The 21,169-nt window shown below is 36.8% G+C and overlaps 1 protein-coding gene across 1 annotated transcript in view; it reads left to right on the forward strand.

The window, feature by feature from the left end:
• LOC150087146 (endoplasmic reticulum transmembrane helix translocase) overlaps positions 1-21,169 on the forward strand; it is a 760,787-nt gene that overhangs the window by 552,160 nt on the left and 187,458 nt on the right. Inside the window, exon 17 of the mRNA XM_090371851.1 lies at positions 12,929-13,021. Within this exon, the coding sequence (XP_090227977.1) occupies positions 12,929-13,021 (93 nt within the window). The remainder of the gene's footprint in view (positions 1-12,928; positions 13,022-21,169) is intronic.

The raw sequence follows: 21,169 nt of genomic DNA on the forward strand, positions 1-21,169 counted from the left end.
CTTCTGTGCCGCTTGATAATATATATGCATCCCATGCATTTTTGTTATCTGCTATAAGTCTCATTAGATCATCTGACATCCATTTAGGCCTAAACCTTGAACATTATTTCTTATTTGGTATGAAAAGTCCAGTAGCTTCTGAGATTAATTCCTTCAGTGCTTCCCATTTAGAGTTTGCTCTGGGAACATCATAAATTCGCTTGTCCAACCTGTGATCATGGTTTGGGCAAGATTTTGCCGCTCTTGTGAATACTAATTTTTTAATTATATTTACCCCGTTTATTGACTTAACTGTTATATTAAGTTATTTTCTATAAGTAGGTTAGATGCATTGCAGGATCATCTAGACAAGACTGCAGCAATAATTCAAACACAGCATGGATTTGTTAAGGGAAAGTCTTGTCTGTCAAATTTGATTGGTTATTATGATGTGGTCACAAAGGAACTGGATGCAAAAAATAATTTTGATATCATATACTTGGATTTCAGGAAAGCTTTTGACACTGTTGCGCATGGAAGACTACTGTACAAATTGGAGCAGAATGGTATTAAGGGTAAGTTGCTACAATGGATAAAAGGATGGTTAAGTGGGAGAAGACAGAGGGTGGTAATCAATGGGTGCTGCTCTTCGTGGACTAATGTTATTAGTGGAGTCCCACAGGGATCAGTGTTGGGTCCACTGTTGTTTTGTGTATTTATCAATGATATTGATGAAGGTATATCAGGCTTAATGTCGAAGTTTGCAGATGACACAAAGGTTGGCAGGGTTGTTAATGACAGTAATGGCAGTGTGCTACTGCAACAGGGTCTAGAAAATTTGGGCAGATGGGCTAAGAAGTGGCAACTGAAGTTCAACCTTGACAAATGCAAAGTACTGCATATGGGTAGAAGTAACCCCAGAGAAACGTACCAACTGTGTGGTACTACACTTAGGTGGTAGAAAATGAAAAAGACCTGGGAGTAATTGTGCAGTCAGATATGACGTTTTCTGAGAAGTGCAGACAGGCTGCTAGGGCGGGTCATGGGGTTTTGTCAATGATATATAGGAATTTTGCTAGCAGGGAAAAGGAGATGATTGTCCCTCTGTATAAGGCAATGGTCTGGCCATGCCTCGAGTACTGCGTACAGGTCTGGAGGCCTCATTTTAGGAAGGATGTAGATTTGCTTGAGCGTGTACATAGAAGAGCAACACGATTGGTGAGGGGAATGAAGGGATTCTCTTACCAAGAGAGGCTTAAGTTCTGCAAATTGCAGTGGCTGTAGACTAGGCACCTGCGCGGTGATCTGATTGAGGTCTATAAGGCCTTGAATGGGTTGAGCACGCTGAATTCTGATGGGATCCTTCCACTTGTTCAGATTACCAACCTATGGGGACATAAGTTCAAATTAAGAAAGGACAGATGTAGAATAGATGTGCGGAAATTTGCCTTTAACCAGCGGGTGGTTAATTGCTGGAACAAACTTCCATCTGTCGTTGTGGAAGTTGATAGGTTATGGTGTGATTTTTTTTTTTTTTTTGGCTGATGCTGCATAAGCTCCTACACTTGCTTTCTTGCATCATGTGCCACTACTACTACTATAGTCCTAGTTAAGGTCCTTGGTTTATTTTGAATTTAGATAGCGATTTTGAAAGTTAATATTAGTGTCCGTAGATTTTACCATTTTTAACTTGCCACCATTGTTATACAATATGGAATAGCATAACGTATATCCTGAACTAGATAGTGCAAGGTTTTTAAAACTAAATAGTGAAACGTTTAGTAATCTGTAAGCTCAGTATAGTATATTATAATATTATCAGTTAATCCGGTGTTTCCCAACGTGGGTCCCACGCCCCACATAGGGGAAATTTGATTGTTCAGGGGGGCAATTCAAAAATTGCTCGTCTAAGAGTTTAAAACAACTGCCTACTATGATTTAACTTGTACAAAAGAAGAATTGTTGGTATCTCAATTTGAAATAAGCATTCATTAAATGTTGTACTTTCTATAGAGCCGCACTTGAAAATTTGGAGTAATATCAAGTACAGTTTGCTCAGAGAGTATTGCTTACTATGCCTAATGAAGGAGTGGGCAGGAGCGGGAGTGCAGTAGCACACGCTCTTTGAGTAGACCGGGGTTCAAGCCCCTGACTACTGAATATGGTCGATCTGCCAACCCGCACTGGACCAGCATGGTAGATTATGGTCCATTTCCCTCAACATGAATTGTTGAGGAGGCTTCCATCCTGCAGTGGGTTGATAATGGTTGCACTTTACTTTTTTACTTTTTTTTTTATGGCATACGCAATGCGTAAGCAAAGTGGTTGTCTGCTGTAGCCTACCGCAAACTCCGCATGTTATATGAAATAGGTAATTCCTTTCATACAAATGCTCATTTGGGCGTCGTGACTGTACGTTTGGATAGGTTTGGCGATCTCAGATTAAAATAAAAAATTACTTTGTCTGCGCACAGAATTATTATTAATGAAGAACCATGATACACAATGGTATGTATTTGTCGTACATGTATATTTCTGTGGTCTCAGTAAATAAGCAAATAACTCCAAAAACTCGAATTTGCAGGAGAGGAAAAATAAACTTCATACTCTCATATAAACATGCGCATATTTGAATATACAAATATTTATTACTGACACTAAAACTACAATAATGAAGATATATGCATGTCACATAATAGTAAATAATAAATACTTTTTTATAGTGCACTTATCTCATTTTTGACAAATTAGACTTATCTTGTTCACAGAGACCATAGATTTAAAAGCCCGAATTCAGTTATTTGTGTGATTTATTCATTCAAAAAGCATACTAATAATTAATTTTGATATATTAAAATAAAATTAAATTAACTTTAATGCATAGTTTATTTTTAGTTTTTGATTTATCTTATATTTATTTCTTTCAGTTGCACAGTAAAATGAGTAGTGCAAGTAAAAAAAAAAGTTCGTCAGTATTCAGAGGAATACTTAAAATTTGGTTTCATACCCGCTGTCCACGATCAAAGGTCACCTTTCTGTCTTTTATACCAACAATGCTTGACCAACGAATCAATGAAGCGAGGTCGTCTTGAGGCGCATTTGAAGGCGAAACATAATGCTCATGTAAATTCAGATTTAAATTACTTTCAAACTTTAAAGAAGAATTTTGAAAAAAGAGCAACATTAAAGTCTCTGTTTATTGCTCATACTGCAACTGTCAATCGTACTCTTGAGGCTAGTTATGAAATTTCTTTACTCATTGCTAAATCTGGGAAAAATCATACTATAGGAGAGAATTTAATCAAACCATCAATATCAGCATTTCTTAAAACAGTTCTGGAAGAAGATGACAAAGACGTGAAAGCTATGCCACTCAATAACAATACTGTTAGCAGAAGAATAGATGAAATGAGTGAATATATTGAAATACAACTTGTTGGAAAGCTGAAAACAAGAAAATTCTCAGTGCAAATGGATGAATCAACTTTGAGAGACAGTGAAGCCGTACTGATAACTTATGTAAGATATATTGATAAAGGTAATTTTGCTGAAGAAATGTTATTCTGTAAATCATTAGAAAGCACCACTACCTCCAAAGATATATATATATATAATAAGCTAAAAAATTACTTAGATGACAATAATATACCAATGAAAAATATAACATCTTGTGCTGCAGATGGTGCTCCTAATATGATGGGCAAGAAAAATGGCTGCTTAAAATTGATGAAAGATGAGAATCCAGAAATGCTTCTTGTGCATTGTGTTATTCATAGGGAAAACTTGGTAGCTAAAAATATTTCGCCTGTTCTTAATGAAGTACTAAAATCAGTTATAAAGTGTGTCAATGCTATTAAAGCTAATGCCAAATGTGGGCGTCTCTTCAAACTTTTTTGTGAAGAACAAAATGCAGACCATGTGAGACTTTTACTTCACACTGAAGTAAGGTGGCTCTCGAAAGGGAACTGCTTGAAAAGATTTATGGAACTATTTGATACTATTAGTGACTTTTTAAGTGACAAACCTGAAATGAAGCATCTGTTAATGGTCGATGGTAAAGCATTTGTGAGTTATTTAGCCAATATCTTTGAAAAACTAAATATATTAAACAACTTCAAGGAACAAATAAAACTCTCGTCAATGCAAAAGCGAAGATATTTGGTTTCATTACATTTTATTGAATTATGTCAAAAATATATTTGTAACAAAAATTTTGAACAGTTTCGTTGGCTGCAAAAATGTGAAGTGACTGATACCGCTGTACTTGTTATTGTCGATCATCTGAAAATTCTGTCCACTGATTTAAAAGAAAGGTTTTCTGATTTAAAACAAATTGATTTTCCAACCTGGATGATGCAACCAATGTTAGTGGATTTGTCTGATGTATCAATGCAGTACCAAGAAGAACTCTCAGAAATGCAAAATGATGAGTCAGTTAAAACTTTATTCAATATAAAAGGAGCGATGGCATGGCTTTGTGATGAAACAGAAATTAAATACCCAAATTCAACCAACTTTGCAAGAGAGCTATTGTTACCGTTTCCATCTTCATATTTAGCTGAATGTGGATTTTGTGCCATAAATGATTTGTTACTAAAGAAAAGAAATCGACTGGATATTACAAAACGGGGAGACTTGAGACTGAAGCTGACTAAATTGGAGGCCAATATAAAATCTCTCTGCGGCAAGCATCAAGCACAAGGGTCTCACTAAATTTTGTGCACTCATCTAGAAGTGACTTCACATGGAATGTTGAAATTATTAAACAATTAAATAATAATTACTAAAAATTAAAATATTATAGAAAAATCTTTCATATAAATTATTTTGTACTTGAATTTTAGTTGTCTATTATGTTTTGAAAATTTACTTACTGTTTTTTTCTTAATAATTTCCTTACTGTTTTTTTCTTAATAATTTCCTAATGATTTCTTCCTAAAACCTAAGTCTTGTATCCTGAACATTCATTTAGGGAATAATTCAATTTTTGAATATAAAAAATATGTATATGTTACATAGGGGGCATCAGAATTTTAGAAAGACTTAGGTGGGGCATGGTAAAAAAAAGGTTGGGAAACACCGAGTTAATCAGTAAAATTTATTAATCAAATAAAATTGTACTTAAATGGAATCATGACCCAGACTAGAGCAGAAAACTGATGCTCACAGATTTGCCAGAGTTCTGTGTCTCAGTGAGAACCAAAGGGGAAGATCCTTCAAAGCATCACAGTCTAAAAAAATGCGCAAAATGTGAAATGTTTGCGGAACTGTCTAGAACAGGTCATGTTCTAGCCAAGGAGGATGTCTTTGTGTGTGCTAGTTGCAGAGACTGTGAGGAAATTAGTTGACAACTCGGCGTTCTGATGGGCATCTATGAGAGTTTGAGGTGTAAGGTAGATCCTCGAGGAAATCAATATGAGGGTCCCATCAAGCTGTCAGCTGCTCCACTCAAGGCCAGAGTTTGCCTTCGAGTTTCAGCTGCATCGGCAACACAGCGACAATCTTCAAGGCAGAATGTGCTGACCCCATTCAATTGACAATAATGTTGACCTTATTGTCAGGGAGACAGGAAATATATTATGGATAGGTGGAACAGGACCAGGGTATGTCTGACAGGGGCAAAAGTTGATGACATTGTAAAGCAGATATCAACTTTTAATGGCACAAAATGCGAACAAGTGAACTAATGACATTAAGAGTGAGAGATATGCAGATTTACTCAACAAGATCAGGTCAATGTTGAAAAAAGTTGCGGAGTTAGGATTGAATATAGGAGGGAGTATATGATGAGAGCCTTGTCAATCAATTTGGCCTTGGAGAGATTGTGCAAGGCCCATGGGGTAGAAATTTTTTCAGCGTGGTCTGTGGTTGCCAACATGAGAGACTGTTTCTGCTGGGATTGGATTCACTTAAATAGAACGGGTGTAAGAATATTTGCTGATGTTATCGAGTCAGTGTTAGGTGGGTCAGAAAACTGCTAGTTTGTGGAATTCACAGACTAAAAGATTAACAGTAGCTGCAGGCAGAGGCAAAAGTGATTCTTGCACATCTTCTATTGTAATGAGCAGCAGCCTAGTGAGCAAGTTGCTGGGGACTTCAAGTGCTGCTGGAAGTCGTCATGGAACAAGTAAATACATGTCAAATACATGGCCATGTTAGGGTAGCTAAAAGTAAGAACAAGTGCATGTATACTTGCCTGCACACCAATGCTAGAAGTATAGTAAATAAATTTGATGAATTTGAAGTGCTGATCAAGGCATCAAAATCAGAAATTATACTATATTCATAATGAATCCAGGGCGCTTAGGCCTTTTTATTATGAGGCTGATATTGTTGGGATATCGCAGACATGGCGTCTAACAGATATAGCAGTGCAGAATTGGAATTTAGGGAGTACAATGTATACAGATATTATCTGGACCAGGTAGGAAGGGAGAAGGAGTTATGCTGTTAGTTAAGAAACACACAGAAATGGGGCCAGTAAATCAGCATGTCTTGTACTGGGAAATTTTAACTTTCTAGATATTGATTGGAACTTGTGGGTTGGTTATTCGCAAGCTAGCAAGACTTTAGTGGATTTATCGGAGAATTATTTTCCATAGCAACATGTTTGAGGGGCAACCAGCACAAGTAATACCCTTGATTTGATTATCAGCAGTGATGATTCATTCATTAAGAATTTGAAGATAAAGAAAGAAACCACTAGATCACAGTGATCACAGTCTACTGATGTGGGATTTACTTAAAGATGTAACTACCATTAAGGATAAAGGAAGGGTTTTTTTTCATAAAGGTGACTACAGTGGTCTCAGACAGTTTTCTATGCAGTTTGATCACTGATCATGTTAATAACAGCGAATTCTAAATGGGAAGCCTTCAAGGAATTAACCGTGGAAGCTACTACGTTCATACCAACCAAAAAATACTCTTAAAGATGTAGACTTAAATGGATGTCAGATTAAGTAATGAGGCTCATGGCAGAAAAGAAAAATGCATGGGATGCATATAAATTATCAGGTGACACAGAAGCCTGTGGCAGATATAAGCTGTATTCAAGTCACAAAGGAGGTAGGCAAGTCAAGTCTGATTTCAAGAAATTCTTGGCAAAGGATGCAAATAAAAACAACAAAGATTGGTCAATCAAGTTGGTCCCCTTGATGTTAGTGATTCGACAGTCGATGATCCTGCTCAGATAGATGACAAACTGAATGAGTATTTTGCATATATATTCACACGAGTAATTCTGTAAGGGGAGGAGAGAAGTTTACTAAACTCTAACAGGGCGCTAAAAGATTTTGTAATAACATAGAGCAAAGTGGAGGAGAAATTGTTGAAGTTAAACATAAAAAAGGTACCTGGGGCAGATGGAATCTATCCAGTTATATTGAAGGAGGCAGTGAGGGAAGTAAGCAGACCCTTAGCCCTACTTATGATAGCGTCTTTAGATTCAGTGGAGGTCCCCAAGGACTGGAGATGTGCAAATATATTCCCAATTAGCAAATGGGGTTCAGAGGGTGAAGCAAATAATTATAGACCTGTTAGTTTACTACTCTTACAGGGAAAATAATGGAGTCGCTGGTTAAAGAAGTGATGCAGAATCACCTCAACAAGACTGCAGTAATAATTCAGACACAGCATGGGTTTGTTAAGGGAAAGTCTAGTCTGACCAATTTGATTGGATATTACGATATGGTCACAAAGGAACTGGATGCAAAATATAATTTTGATATCATATACTTAGATTTCAAGAACGCTTTTGATACTGTTGCACATGGAAGACTGCTGTACAAATTGGAGCGGTATGGTGTTAAGGGCAAGTTTCTTAAATAGATAAAGGGATTGTTGAGTGGGAGACGGCAGAGAGTGGTAATAAATGGACACTGTGCTACACAGACTAATGTTATTACTGGAGTGCCCTACGGTTTGGTGTTGGGCCCATTGTTGTTTTATTAATGATATAGATGGTTTATCAGGCTTAATGTCCAAGTTTGCAGGTGATAAAGGCTGGCAGGGATGTTAATGATATTAAAAGCAGTATGCTACTGAACAGGATCTAGAAAAGTTAGGTCGATGGGCTGAGAAGTGGCAACTGAAGTTTAATATTTACAAATTCAAAGTACTGCATATCGGTAGCAGTAACCTAAGAGAAACATACCAACTGTGTGGTACTACACTCAGGGAGGTGGAGAATGAAAAAGACCTGGGGGGTAATTTTGCAGTCGGATATGATGTTCTCTGGGCAGTGCAGATGGGCTGCCAGAGCAAGTCATGGAGTTTTGTCAATGAATTATAGAAATTTTGCTAGCAGAGACAATGAGGAGATTATACCTTTGTATAAGACAGTAGTCAGGCCACACCTTGAGTACCGTGTACAGGTCTGGAGGCCTGCATACAGATCTTGAGCCATTTTAGGAAGGATATGATTTATGATTCCTTTCGCCTCAAAGGTGGTACTTGTGCATATGTCCGTTCTGATATTCCATGTCAGAGACTTGGCAATTTGGAATCTCCTCTCTTTGATCTTCTCTGGCTTAAAATCTCTCTACCTCATTGTGTAAAATTCATCTGTTGTCTCTACCATTCTCCCAACTCGACAAATCACTTGGAGCTCTTTGACTTCCTCTCTTTGCAACTTGACTTTCTCCAGTCCAACTTTCCTAACAATGAGGTAATTTTCCTTGGTGATTTTAACGTTCACAACTCCAGCTGGCTTCCGTTTTCTAGTCACACCGACCCAGCAGGTCGAGATGCTGAGGCTTTTGCAATTACTAATGACCTAGCACAGATTGTTCACTTACCTACAAGAATACCGGACAATCCTAATCATACAGCCAATACGTTTGATCTTTTTCTCACAAACAACCCTTCTAAGTACAAGGTTGAAGTGAGAGGTCCTTTAGGCACTTCAGATCACAACTTGGTGATTGTCGCTTCTCCAATGGAACCTTTATCTCATGGCTATTCCCAACCTCGTATTGTTTGGCATTACAAGAATGCAAAATGGGATGACCTGCGAGACTTCTTTTCTTCCTTTCCTTGGTCTGATTACTGTTTCAAAACTTCTGATGTCAACGTTTGCTCAGATCGTGTCAGTGAAATTATTCTTGCAGGAATGGAATCCTTTATCCCACACTCCACTTTAAAATCTCGGCCTTTATCTAAACCTTGGTTTTCCAATAAATGTGCTAAGGCTGTCCAAGAGAAGAACGTTGCATATCGTAATTGGCTTGTTTCTAATTCTTCAGTTTCATTTTCTGCCTACACCAAAGCTCGCAACAATTGTAAAGCAGTTATTAATCAGTCCAAACTAGAGTTTGAACAGGCTAAGAGTAGAAAACTTGCTTCTTGCCCTAATGGTAGCCGAGCATTCTGGTCTCTTGCCAAAGCTATTGGCCGCAACTTTTGCCCATCTCTGCTCCCACCTCTGTCCAAACCAGATGGTTCTGTTGTCACTTCAGCCAAGGATAAAGCTGACCTGCTAGCATCCCATTTTTCTTCGAGCTCATGTATTAATGATCTTGGTAAAACACCTCCCACCATTCCTAACACGCTCCATTCAATGCCTCCTGTGGTCTTCCGTCAAAAGGATATCAGAAGGATTTTGATGAATCTTGATGCTAAGAAAGCTCCAGGTCCTGATGGTATTTCTCCACTTGTTCTCAAAACCTGTGCTCCTGAACTTACTCCTATTCTTTGCCGCCTTTTTTCACTTTCTTATTCCAAAGGTGTTTTTCCTTCTGCTTGGAAATTTGCTCATATCCAGCCAGTTCCTAAAAAGGGTGACAAATCCCTCCCATCCAATTATCGTCCCATTGCAATTACTTCTACTCTTTCTAAAGTAATGGAGAAATCAATTAACCGCCAACTCTTAAACTACCTAGAAACCTTCCGTCTGATCAACGATCGCCAGTATGGATTCCGTCAGTGTCGATCCACTGGTGATATTCTGGCTTATGTTACCCATTTATGGACTAATTCAATGGAAAGGTTCGGTGAAACTCAAGTAGTTGCTCTTGACATCTCAAAGGCTTTTGATCGTGTTTGGCATAAAGGTCTTCTAAACAAGCTTCCATATTATGGTTTGCCAACTGTTTTTAGTAATTGGTTATCCAGTTTTCTCTCTGATCGCTCACTGAGGGTGATGGTAGATGGCTCTCTGTCTTCTAACTTCTCCACTAATGCCGGTGTCCCCCAAGGTTCAGTTCTTTCCCCCACTCTTTTCCTCTTGTATATCAATGACCTTCTTCCATTGACTGGAAATCCTATCCATAGTTTTGCTGATGATAGCACATTGCATTCAACTTTCCATTTTGAGAAACCTTGTCCAGCTCAATCAGCTTCAAGTTCTCGAAAATCTGCTGCCAATTCCTTAAATGCCGATCTTCAGGTAATTCTCCAGTGGGGCAAAGATAACTTAGTTGATTTCAACCCTTGTAAAACTCAATCTTGTCTTATATCTCGCAAAAAGGATTCTTCTGCTCCTATGCTTATCTTTAGTGACACTCCGATTTCTAGGCAAAATGATATATCTCTTTTGGGGATTACCCTGACTTCTAATCTCTCTTGGCACAAGCACATTAAAAATATTGCTTCCTCTGCATCTAAAAAACTTGGTTTTCTCTTTCGCTCTCGGCGTTACTTTTCTCCCATACAGCTGCTCACTCTGTATAAATCGCAAATCCGCCCTGCCATGGAATATTGTTCCCACATCTGTGGTGGTGCCCCCAGAACCTCTCTCAGGCTTCTTGATTCCATTCAGAAGAGGGCAGTTAGGTTAATTAATGATTCATCTCTAACAGAGTCTCTCCACTCGCTTTCTCATAGACGCACTGTTTCTGCTGCATGCCTCTTCTACAGATACTTCCATGGGCACTGTTCTTCTGAATTGGCTTCTATAATTCCCGCTCTCTCTTTCAAAACAGTCCGAACACGTGCCGCCACCAGCCAACATCCATTTACTGTCCAACTACAAACCCACAGAACCAACTTTTCATCTTCCTCATTTATTCATTCAACTGCCGTTTTCTGGAACAACCTTCCTTCATACGTATTTCCTGAAAATTACAATCTACAGAAGTTCAAGTCCAATATGAACAAATATCTTCTTTCGTCTTCTCAACCTCCAACCCAAGCATGGTACTAAGTACTATAGGTTATAATACCTCTCGTGTTTGGGGTTCTCATAAAAAAAAAAAAAAAAAAAAAAAAATATAGAGTTGCTAGGATGAGTACTGACTAGGGCAACAAGATTGTCGAGAGGAGCAAAGGGGTGCACTTATGAAAAAAGGCATAAGTTCTGGAAGTTGCAGTATCTGGAGATTAGGCACTTGCGAGGTGATCTGATTGAGGTGTTTAAGGTGTTGAATGGTTTGAGCAGGCTCAATGCTGATGGGACAATTCTGCTTGCTGAGATTAAGAGCCTGAGAGGGCATAGATTGAAATTGCAGAAAGTCAGTTGTAGAATAGATGTGCGGAAGTTTTCCTTTAGCCAGTGGATCGTTGATTGCAGGAATAGACTTCCATCTATTGTTGTGGAAGTTGATAGCTTAAATCAATTTAAGGCTGAACTAGACGAACATTTTAAGTGATTGGATGGGTGAAATGGGAAGGGTTTTTTTTGGCCAATGCTCTATAAGCTTGTTTTCTTGCATAAAATGCCTCTGCTAATTTTGAAGTTGGTACTCACCATATAGAATTTAAAATCTGTCTGAGACTACTGTAGTCACCTTCATGAAAGCAAAAAAACTTCCATTTACTTCCTAAGTATATCCCACATCAATACACTGTTTTCACTGCCACCTAGTGGTTCCTTTATCTGCAAATTCTTAATGCATGAAGAATCACTGGTGATAATCAGATGAGTATTACTCCCTCTGCTCGAACATGCTTCCGTATCAGATTCACAGTCCTGATAAATTCTTGTATATCATTGACAAAATCCCATGAGTTGTCCTAGAAGTGTCTGCACAGTTCTCCAGTGCTGGCAGTATACTGCCGCACACAGTTAATAAATTATTCTGGGATTGCTGCTGTCCATATGCAGTACCTTGCATTTGTCAATACTAAACTTCAATTACCACCTCTCAGCTCATCTCCCTTATTTTTCTCGTTCTTATTGCAGTTGCATACCCTGATTACTATCATTTACCTTTCTACTAACCCTGCCCTTAATGCACAAATGTTGATTTTCATGCTGTACCTTCAGCAACAAAAACAGCAATCTCTTCAACAACAATTGCTGTGACTGCCATGAGGCATCAATAAGTTACCCATATCTTCTCATTGTTTTATATGAAGAGGTCCACCTTTGGAAGGTGGACCTCTTCATAGTCTTTTTAAACATGAGTATTCTCTAAGCACAATCTTCTTTTGGAGTACCATTTCACGAACTGTTGTCCCGTATAATGCCTCTTTGAGACTTCAGACAGTGATGTAGATTTCATTTTGGCACAGTGTAAAATGCAAACGTTTTTGTTTTTTTCCCCCCTTGTTTTATAGTTTCCATTTCTATATGCATTGGATAGTGTTGCCCATTCCAAATTTCATCTTTCTACTCTTACTAGTTTTCCACTTAGAGCCAACTGAAATGACACACTTTAATTATAACTATTTTGTGTATACTTTGAAGTAAGTAAGCACGAAGAAGTAAGTACGGTATTGCTTTTCAGGCATTATAATTCCAGCAAGGACCACATATATAAAATGCACATTCAAGTCAAAAAATGAATTGAATATGACCTGGAAAAACAAATCTGATTAATGTATTAAAAAAAAACTTTAACCCTAGGAAAACTGGATAATTTGAGTCTTGTATGATTCAAAATAATTTTATGACCCTTTAGTTTTAATTTATTATTGTTACTTTTTATACCTTGAAGTTTTAAAAAATGCATTTCTCTAAATAATATATTTTACTTAGCCATTTTATTATTATTTTTTTATTAATTAGGCAATGACCTATTTAAGTAGCTATAAAGCAGATTTCTTTAAAAAGATACTGCCATATATTAGAGTGTTCGCTCGAGTTGCACCAAAGCAAAAGGTATGTTCTTTTCTTTGTATCAAAATATATGATGTAGTAGGTTTCAAGTTATTTCATTCATATTCACGAAAACTGATAGTTAAGAATTGATGTTTTGAAAGTAGAATTTATGTCTCTTTGTCTCAATTTTCAGAATTTTCCTGCATAGAGTATAAGATATATTTGCGCATCTCTGGAATTGGAATCCTCTGTTCACTCAGTTTGGAGAGATCTAAGTTTAAAGTCTGGAGAAATTCTTAAAGATGTGTATCTGTGTTGTTTAAAATATGGTTCTCTTAAAACCACAAACACATTATTAATAAAGAACAGCTTCTTAAACTTGCTAAAGGTTCTGAACTATTAACTGTGTCCCTCCTGCTATTCCAAAAAATAGTAGACATATTTATTAGTTAACATAAGCAAAAAATGAAATTTTTCTAAGTTGTGTACCTTGGCTTCCTAAAATTTCATCATAGGCTTTAGTATGTTTATCTGTCTTTCGGTATCCTTAATGTTTTCTGTGTAATATTGAAAAGTAAGACAGCTTCTCCAAAATAAAGCAATGTAATTTCAATTTCCATGTTTTTGATTTACAAAATTTACAGTTTTAAGCTTATATACAATTCTTTCAAATTAAATTAACTTTTATGATTAATCAATGTGGCACTATAACACTGGAACTATAACAGCGATATCCTGTGTAGTTTGCCTGTTTTTGTTTTTAATGGAAAAATTCACTTTAGAATGTTTTAGATGATCGTGTTTCAAAACATGAATTTTTAATGAAGATCACTTTCAAATTTTAATAATTTATAATAATAATTTATTATAGTATTATCAATAAATCAAAAATAATATTAATCTTATTAAAATTCATTGTTAATTAAATTGTAATTAAATGGAAATAATCATGACCCAGACTAGAGCTGCGAAGCAAAGATCACTGACTAGCGAGAGTGCTGTGACTCAGGGGAGAAACCCAGGGGACAATTCTCCAACACATCACAGGCTCAAAAAATATGTGAAATGTGAAATGTTTGCCGACCTTTCTAAAACAGGACATGATCTAGCCAAGGCAGATGTGGGCTAGGTGTCTAAAGTGTCAAGAAATTAGGCATCACTCAGCGTTCTGATGGGCATCTATGAGAGCTTGAGGTGTAGGGTAAATGGCCTTGAAGAAATTAATATGAGAGGTCCATCAAGCTCTCAGCTGCCCAGCTCAACAACAGAGCTCACTCCTATGCATCAGGCAAACCAGAAGTAATCTCCAAGGCAGAATGTGCTGGTCCCAAAGAAACTAGTTATTGTTGGTAACTCTATTGTCAGGGAGATGGAGAATATACTATGCAAGAAGAACAGGTGGAACAGGACCAGGGTATGTCAGCCAGGGGCAAAAGTTGATGATAATGTAGAGCAGATATCATCTTTTAAAGGCACAAAAGGTGATGTTGTTGTTGTACACGTTGGAACTAATGACATTGAGTAAAAGATCTGCAGATTTACTCAACAAGTACAGGTCAATGTTGAAAAGAAGTCGCGAGTTAGGGTTGAATGTGAAAGTGTCTGCAATTCTATCCTGGAGAGATTGTGCAAGACTCAAGGGGTAGAATTTTTTTTCAGCCTGGTCTATGCATGTTGATAGGAGACACTGCTTCTACAGGGATAGGGTACACTTAAATAGTAAGGGTGCAAGAATATTTGCTGATGCTATCGAGGCAGTGTTAGGTTGTTCGGAAATCTGCTAGCTTCGAGGGATACACAGACTAAAAGGTTAATAGTGGCCGCAGGCAGAAGGAAAAGTGATTCCTGCACTGCTTCTATTAGAATGAGCAGCAGCCTGGAAAGCAAGGTAATGGAGATTTCCAGGACTGCTGGGAATCATAGTGGAACAAGTAAAAACATGGGCTGTACATTAATAATACATTAATATTATGTTAGGGTAACTAAGAGTAGGCACAGGTGCATGTATAATTCCATGTACACCAATGCTAGGAGTATAGTTAATAAATTTGATGAGCTTGAAGTGCTAGTCAAGATATCAAAGGCAGATATTGCTGGGATATCAGAGACATTGTATCATATAGATATAAGCACTGCAGAATTGGAATTTGGGGAGTACAATGTGCACAGGAATGATAGACAGGACAGTAAGGGAGGAGGGGTTATGCTGTTAGTTAAGAAACATAACAAATCTAAGGAAGTGCATCCAACTGATTATGGTGAATGATGCAGTATTGAGTCAGCGCAGTGTGATGTAAGTACTGGGAAAGAGAAAACGAGAGTAGGTGTGTGTTATAGGCCTAATGAATCTAATGAGTATAATGAGAAATTGTGCAGAGAAATAGAGTAGGCCAGTAAATCAGAATATCTTATAAGATATGCGGGATTTTAACTTTCCAGATATTGCGTGGAACTTGTGGGTTGTTCACTCGTATACTAGCAAGACTTTTGTGGATTTATTGGATGATGTGTTTTCTACAGAAACATGTTCGAGAGTCAACCAGAGGGAGTAATACTCTTGAACTGATTATCAGCAGTGATTATTCATGCATTAAGAATTTGCAGATAAAGGAACCACTGGGTGACAGTGATCACAATGTACTGATGTGGGAATTATTTAAATATGTAACTACAATAAAGGCTAAAGGAAAGGGCTTTTCTTTTCGTGAAGGTGACTATAGAGGTCTCAGACAGTTTTTAAATTCTGTACAGTGGGATCAACTGATGATGTTACCACTGTTGAATTCTAAATAGGAAGCCTTCAGGGACTTAATTTTGGAGGCTAGTAGGCCTTTCATTCCAACTAAGAAATACTGTTCAAGGTTTAAGCCTAAATGGATGTCAGAAGAATTAATGAGGCTTGTGGCAGGAGAAGAAGAATGTATGGGATGCATATAAAGTATCAGGTGACACAGAAGCCTTGGACAGGTATAAACTAGTTTGTAATCAAGTCACAAAGGAGGTTAGGAAGGAGTAGGCAAATTACGCTATCCTGTTTTTGAATATAAACTATATGCAATAATATGGTCTAAATTGTATTCCCAGTGGCAAGACTTTTGGCACAGACAGATGGCAAATAAACTACATCATATTAAGCCTCTAATCATGCAGTGGCAGTCCAGTCTATGCAGGGTCCGAAGAGAGGAAGTTGTTCTTGCTCGGCTCCGCATAGGCCATAGTCATCTAACACACTCCTTTTTGCTGAGGGCAGATGGCCCACCTATGTGTGAGATGTGTAACGTTATTTTAACTGTTTGTCACGTTTTTATCGAATGTCCTGTCTTCAGAGAAGCAATTTTTAGAACTTTTAATGATCTGGCTGAACCATTTACACTCAGTCAGAGACAACAGAGACAACATGTCCGACATTTTTAACTTTTTATAATCAATCAATTTATATACAATGATTTAAGTTTATATTTTTATACTTTTTATATAACTTTTAACCATAGTATCATATTTACCTTTTTGACATGGTAGCCTGTTTTTAGGCTGACCAATATTTTTGTATTAGCTTTATTTTTTGATTTGGTGCATTATGGCCACAGCTGCCAATGTGCCATCAAAATCATACTCATAACATACTGGGAAACTCATAATCTGTGTTGATGATTCTAAATCCCACTCACATGCAGTCTCAAAATCCCTTCTGGTTAAGTACAGCATACTTTCTACAGAATTATTTGCTATCCAGCTTACATTAAATGAGATAGGTGAGCAATTATCACTCTTTTTAATTTTTGCTGATTTGCTCAGTGCCATGTCAGCCACACAGAGTAAATATTTTTCTTATCATCCCATCCTACAGGAAATTGGCATTCTAGTCAACCTCTGTTAAAAAATCACTCTGAAATAACTCTTTGTTGGATTCCAGGATACTCTGGAATAGCAGGCAGTGACGAAGCAGATAATGCATCACAGCTACCAAACAAAGTTAGCATCATGGCTACCAAACAAAATAAATAGGCCCTTACACTGACTTTAGACCAACTATTAGAAGAGTAAGTGAAGACAATAGGGCCCATTTATGGAGAAACTAAATTTACAGTAAATTGCATGAAATAAAACCTAATCCATAAATATAGGACTCCAACATCAGAAAAAAAAGCACAGAGAAAAGTAATGCTTCCTAGACTGTGAATTGGCCACACACACATCTTACCATTATTATTTATTAGCTAATGAAAATCAGCTAACAATGAAGTGCCATAAGTACTTCTATGGAACTACATTATTAAGTGACAACATATATCATACTTTTCATACTAGTCATTCAATACTAAGGCAACTTGTTTGTTAATTTCACATCACAAGAGATTAATGCCAATTTATTAAAACTTAAAATTAATGAAATGACTTGTTACTTGATACTTTTGTTTATTACTTATAGACAGTGCAAAAATGCAACTTGTACACTGCATTTTATTTTTTTATCTGCAAATGATGTAGGAGCTTATGCTATAAGTTATCTATGTTAGAAAAGAGTTAGTAATTTCATAGCTTGAATAGGGAAAAAAATATCGGATTAAATATATTCCATTGTTTAGGTGCAATCTTGATGACTTTGGGTGATGACAGCATCAGTGAGGGGATTTTAGTTATAGTTCAATGAATTTTTGATGCCTTAAGAAATACATTAAACAATATTAAATGTAGTTACTTTCAAAATCTTTACAATTATTTGTGGGTTTGGATTTTTTTTTTTTAACACTTAATATTAAAAAAGAAAAATTTCTCCTTCCAAAGGCTTTACTGTTGTCAAAATCTCTAGTTGGCTAAATGTTAACATATATTTTGCTAACTCAAGATATATTTTGTGAAGGAAGGGGGAGATATTTTAAAAAGCCATTAAAATTTTAAAAAACCATTAACACATTCCTGCCACCTATATTTGAGAAGTTACCTTTAAGGTGCTTTAATTTTCCCCATGCCAAAAAAAACTCCTTTAATATCCACATAAAAATAAATAATGGTTGAAAGTCTGGAATTTAAAGCTAAAAACAGACAATTACTTTTGGGCTGAGCTGTAAATCAGAAAAAAAAAAAAAAAACAGCTAGGTCGTGATTAGTGCGACTAATGAATCCCATGAAGTAGTCACATTATTTGAATTCATGCTATTCAAAGTTATAATTATGTGTAAAATATGGTAATTGGTTCCAGCTTGACGGAAATAGGTAATGAAAAATTTTAAACATAAGTTTTTATATGTTTATTAACGAAATATTACAGTAAAGGATAAAATGAATATACTTATAATTTAAATTTATTAACAAAGTCATATAGTACTGTAATTATAGAAAGCAAAATAAAAACAACAAAATTCTAAATATTCCTAAAGGTAAGCTTACACTGACAAAAACATCTTTATTGTTTTTCAAAATATTTTAGCAGTGTAGACTAAACTGTTTTTTCCTTCTTTAAATCTTCGTACATATGCTGGTAGGTGCAGAGTGCTTTATCCACATCTCGGTGAATTTGCTTGTTTGCTTCGATCAAAGTTAGGGTCAGCATCCATAATTTTTTGCTTCACGATTTCTACAGCTCGAAAGATATCTTCAAATTTCTTGAGAGTGAACTCCTTCACTTGCACATTATCTTGTTCTTCGGCATCATTGTCGGCGTCTTCAAATGCTCTTTGTTGGTCTAAAAGTAGGAGATCATCAATCAATTCTTCTGAGTGTGAATGGAGAATTTCCCGAACATCATCATTTTCTAGTTCATGAAATCCAAGTTCTCTTCCAATATTTGTTATTTTTTCTATAACAGTTTCTTCGAAACCACTAATATTTGCACATTGAGGCAAAATGCACTTCCACACTCCACACGTTGTTTGCAGTTATTTGTTGCCAAGCATGCTGAATATTTTCTATTACATGTCTGATGTTATAATTTTTCAAGAACTCTGTTAAGGAAATTGCATCGTCTCCTGTGGTTTTAGAAATTGCCTATTCAAATGTTTTTCTTATGTAGTAGGCTTTAAATGTTGCGATGGTCAATTGATCCATGGACTGCAACAAAGATGTTGTGTTTGGTGGCAAAAAAATGATTTTTACATTTTCACATAATGAAACGAATGTAGTTGGATGACCTGGAGCATTATCCACAATTAGTAGAACTTTAAATGGGATGTTGCTTCCTTTGCACTATTTTTCAACGGCTGGGCAAAAATAGCTTGAAAACTAGTCAGTGAACACAGCTTGGGTCACCCATGCTTTCGTATTTGATCACCAAATAACTGGAAGTGATCATTAGTTGGGCTGAGAGATGGAAAATGAAGTTTAACATTGAGAAATGTAAAGTACTACATATGGGGAAACAGCAACCCCAGAGCAACGTATCAACTCTGTGGTACTACACTGACAGTGGTAGAGAATGAAAGGATCTGGGGATAATTGTGCAGGCAGATATGAAGTTCTCTGAGCAGTGCAGACGGGGCTGCAAGAGTAGCTCATGGTGTCTGGTCAATGATATACAGAAATTTTTCTAGCAGGGATAAGATGGTGATTATTCCCTTTTATAAGGAAATGGTCAGGCCACACCTTGAGTACTGTATACAGATCTGGAGGCCTCATTTCAAGAAGGATGTAGAGCTGCTGGAACGAGTACAGAGAAGGGCAACAAGATTGGTGAATGAAACAAAGGGGTACTCTTACGAAGAAAGGCTTAAGTTTTGCAAATTACAGTGTCTGGAGACTAGGTACCAGCGAGGTTATCTGATAGAGGTGTATAAAGCTTTGAATGGTTTTAGCATGCTCAATGCTGATGGGATTCTTCCTCTTGCTCAGAATAATCACCCGAGAGGGCATAAATTCAAATTGAGGAAAGACAGGTGTAGGATAGATGTGCGGAAATTTGCCTTTAGCCAGCAGGTAGTTGGTTGGTGGAACAGACTTCCATCCCTTGTCGTGGAAGTTGATAGCCTAAATAAATTTAACGCTCAGCTGGACAGGTATTTTGAATAAACGGACGGGTGAAGTGGAAATGGTTTTTTTTTTTTTGGCTGATGCTGCATAAGCTTGCTTTTTTGCATCATATACCTCCACTAATGCTAATGCTAGTTGTAGCCTTTTAGAGCGCGAGGATTTTGAGACCGATAAACAAGCATCGGTTTCAATTTATAATTGCCTTGATCATTGCCTCCCAATAAAAGTGTTAGGTGATCTTTAGACACTTTAAATCCAGGTTGAGTTTTTTTCTTTCTTTGAAATGTAAGTTCTCGAAAAGGATGCCTTCCAGATACCTGGAAGGCATCCTTTTCCAGAATAAACCAGTTTCATCCACGTTAAATATTTGTTGATCAGTGTATTCACCATCTTTGATTATTTTTTTTTTAAACATCGGGATATTTAGATGCTGCATAGTTATCTGCACTGGCCACCTCACCGGTAATTTTAACATCATGCAGCTGAACTTGATTTTTAAATTGATTAAACCAACCAGCACTCACACTAAACGTTTCTTCTACTTCATTATTTTTTTTCTTACACTCTCTTAAACAAATTTAAAGCTTTTGTTTGAATGGCTTCTCTGCTAAGGGGAATGAATGCATTTTTGATTGCAATCCTCAATCCATGGCGTTAAACACATCCTCCACATGATACCCAATATATTACTGAAATTATCATATAAAAATTAATACAAATGCCAGTAGTATGGCAAAACTGTAGAGCGAAAATTTAACATAAACCTAACAATTAATCATAATAGGGAGGGAAGAGAAGGGGTAACAAGACAGAAACTGTTGCCGAAAGCCTCCAAATAATTTAGAATATAATTTAAATCCAATTCAAATAAATCCATTTTAAAATTTAAAATACAAAACCAATTGTATAACAATTTAGCGGCATCCCCTAATAAGGTATCAGTTCCGAAAAACGTAAAATATCACCAAAAGAGACTAATCAAACTACTAAAACAAAACAACAAAGTAAAAATAGACTGACCATTATGCCCCCATATCAACAGAGAACCATGAGGCCAATTATGGTCATGGAATTGCTGCATTTCAATCGCTAGACAAATTGTCGCATAAGCAAACCAATCGAAGGACCTATCCACCCCTCCTTCCTCCAATCAAGCAACAAATGCAGAGGATTTGCATAGTGGTGGTCCTTATGCAGCGAAAAATAAAACAGTAGAACTGACTAGCACTCCAGAGCAAAGCCGCA

This window comes from Mastigoproctus giganteus, chromosome 4 (genome assembly GCF_048544385.1).
Source record: "Mastigoproctus giganteus isolate SK-2022 chromosome 4, ASM4854438v1, whole genome shotgun sequence".
Classification (NCBI taxonomy): domain Eukaryota; kingdom Metazoa; phylum Arthropoda; class Arachnida; order Uropygi; family Thelyphonidae; genus Mastigoproctus; species Mastigoproctus giganteus.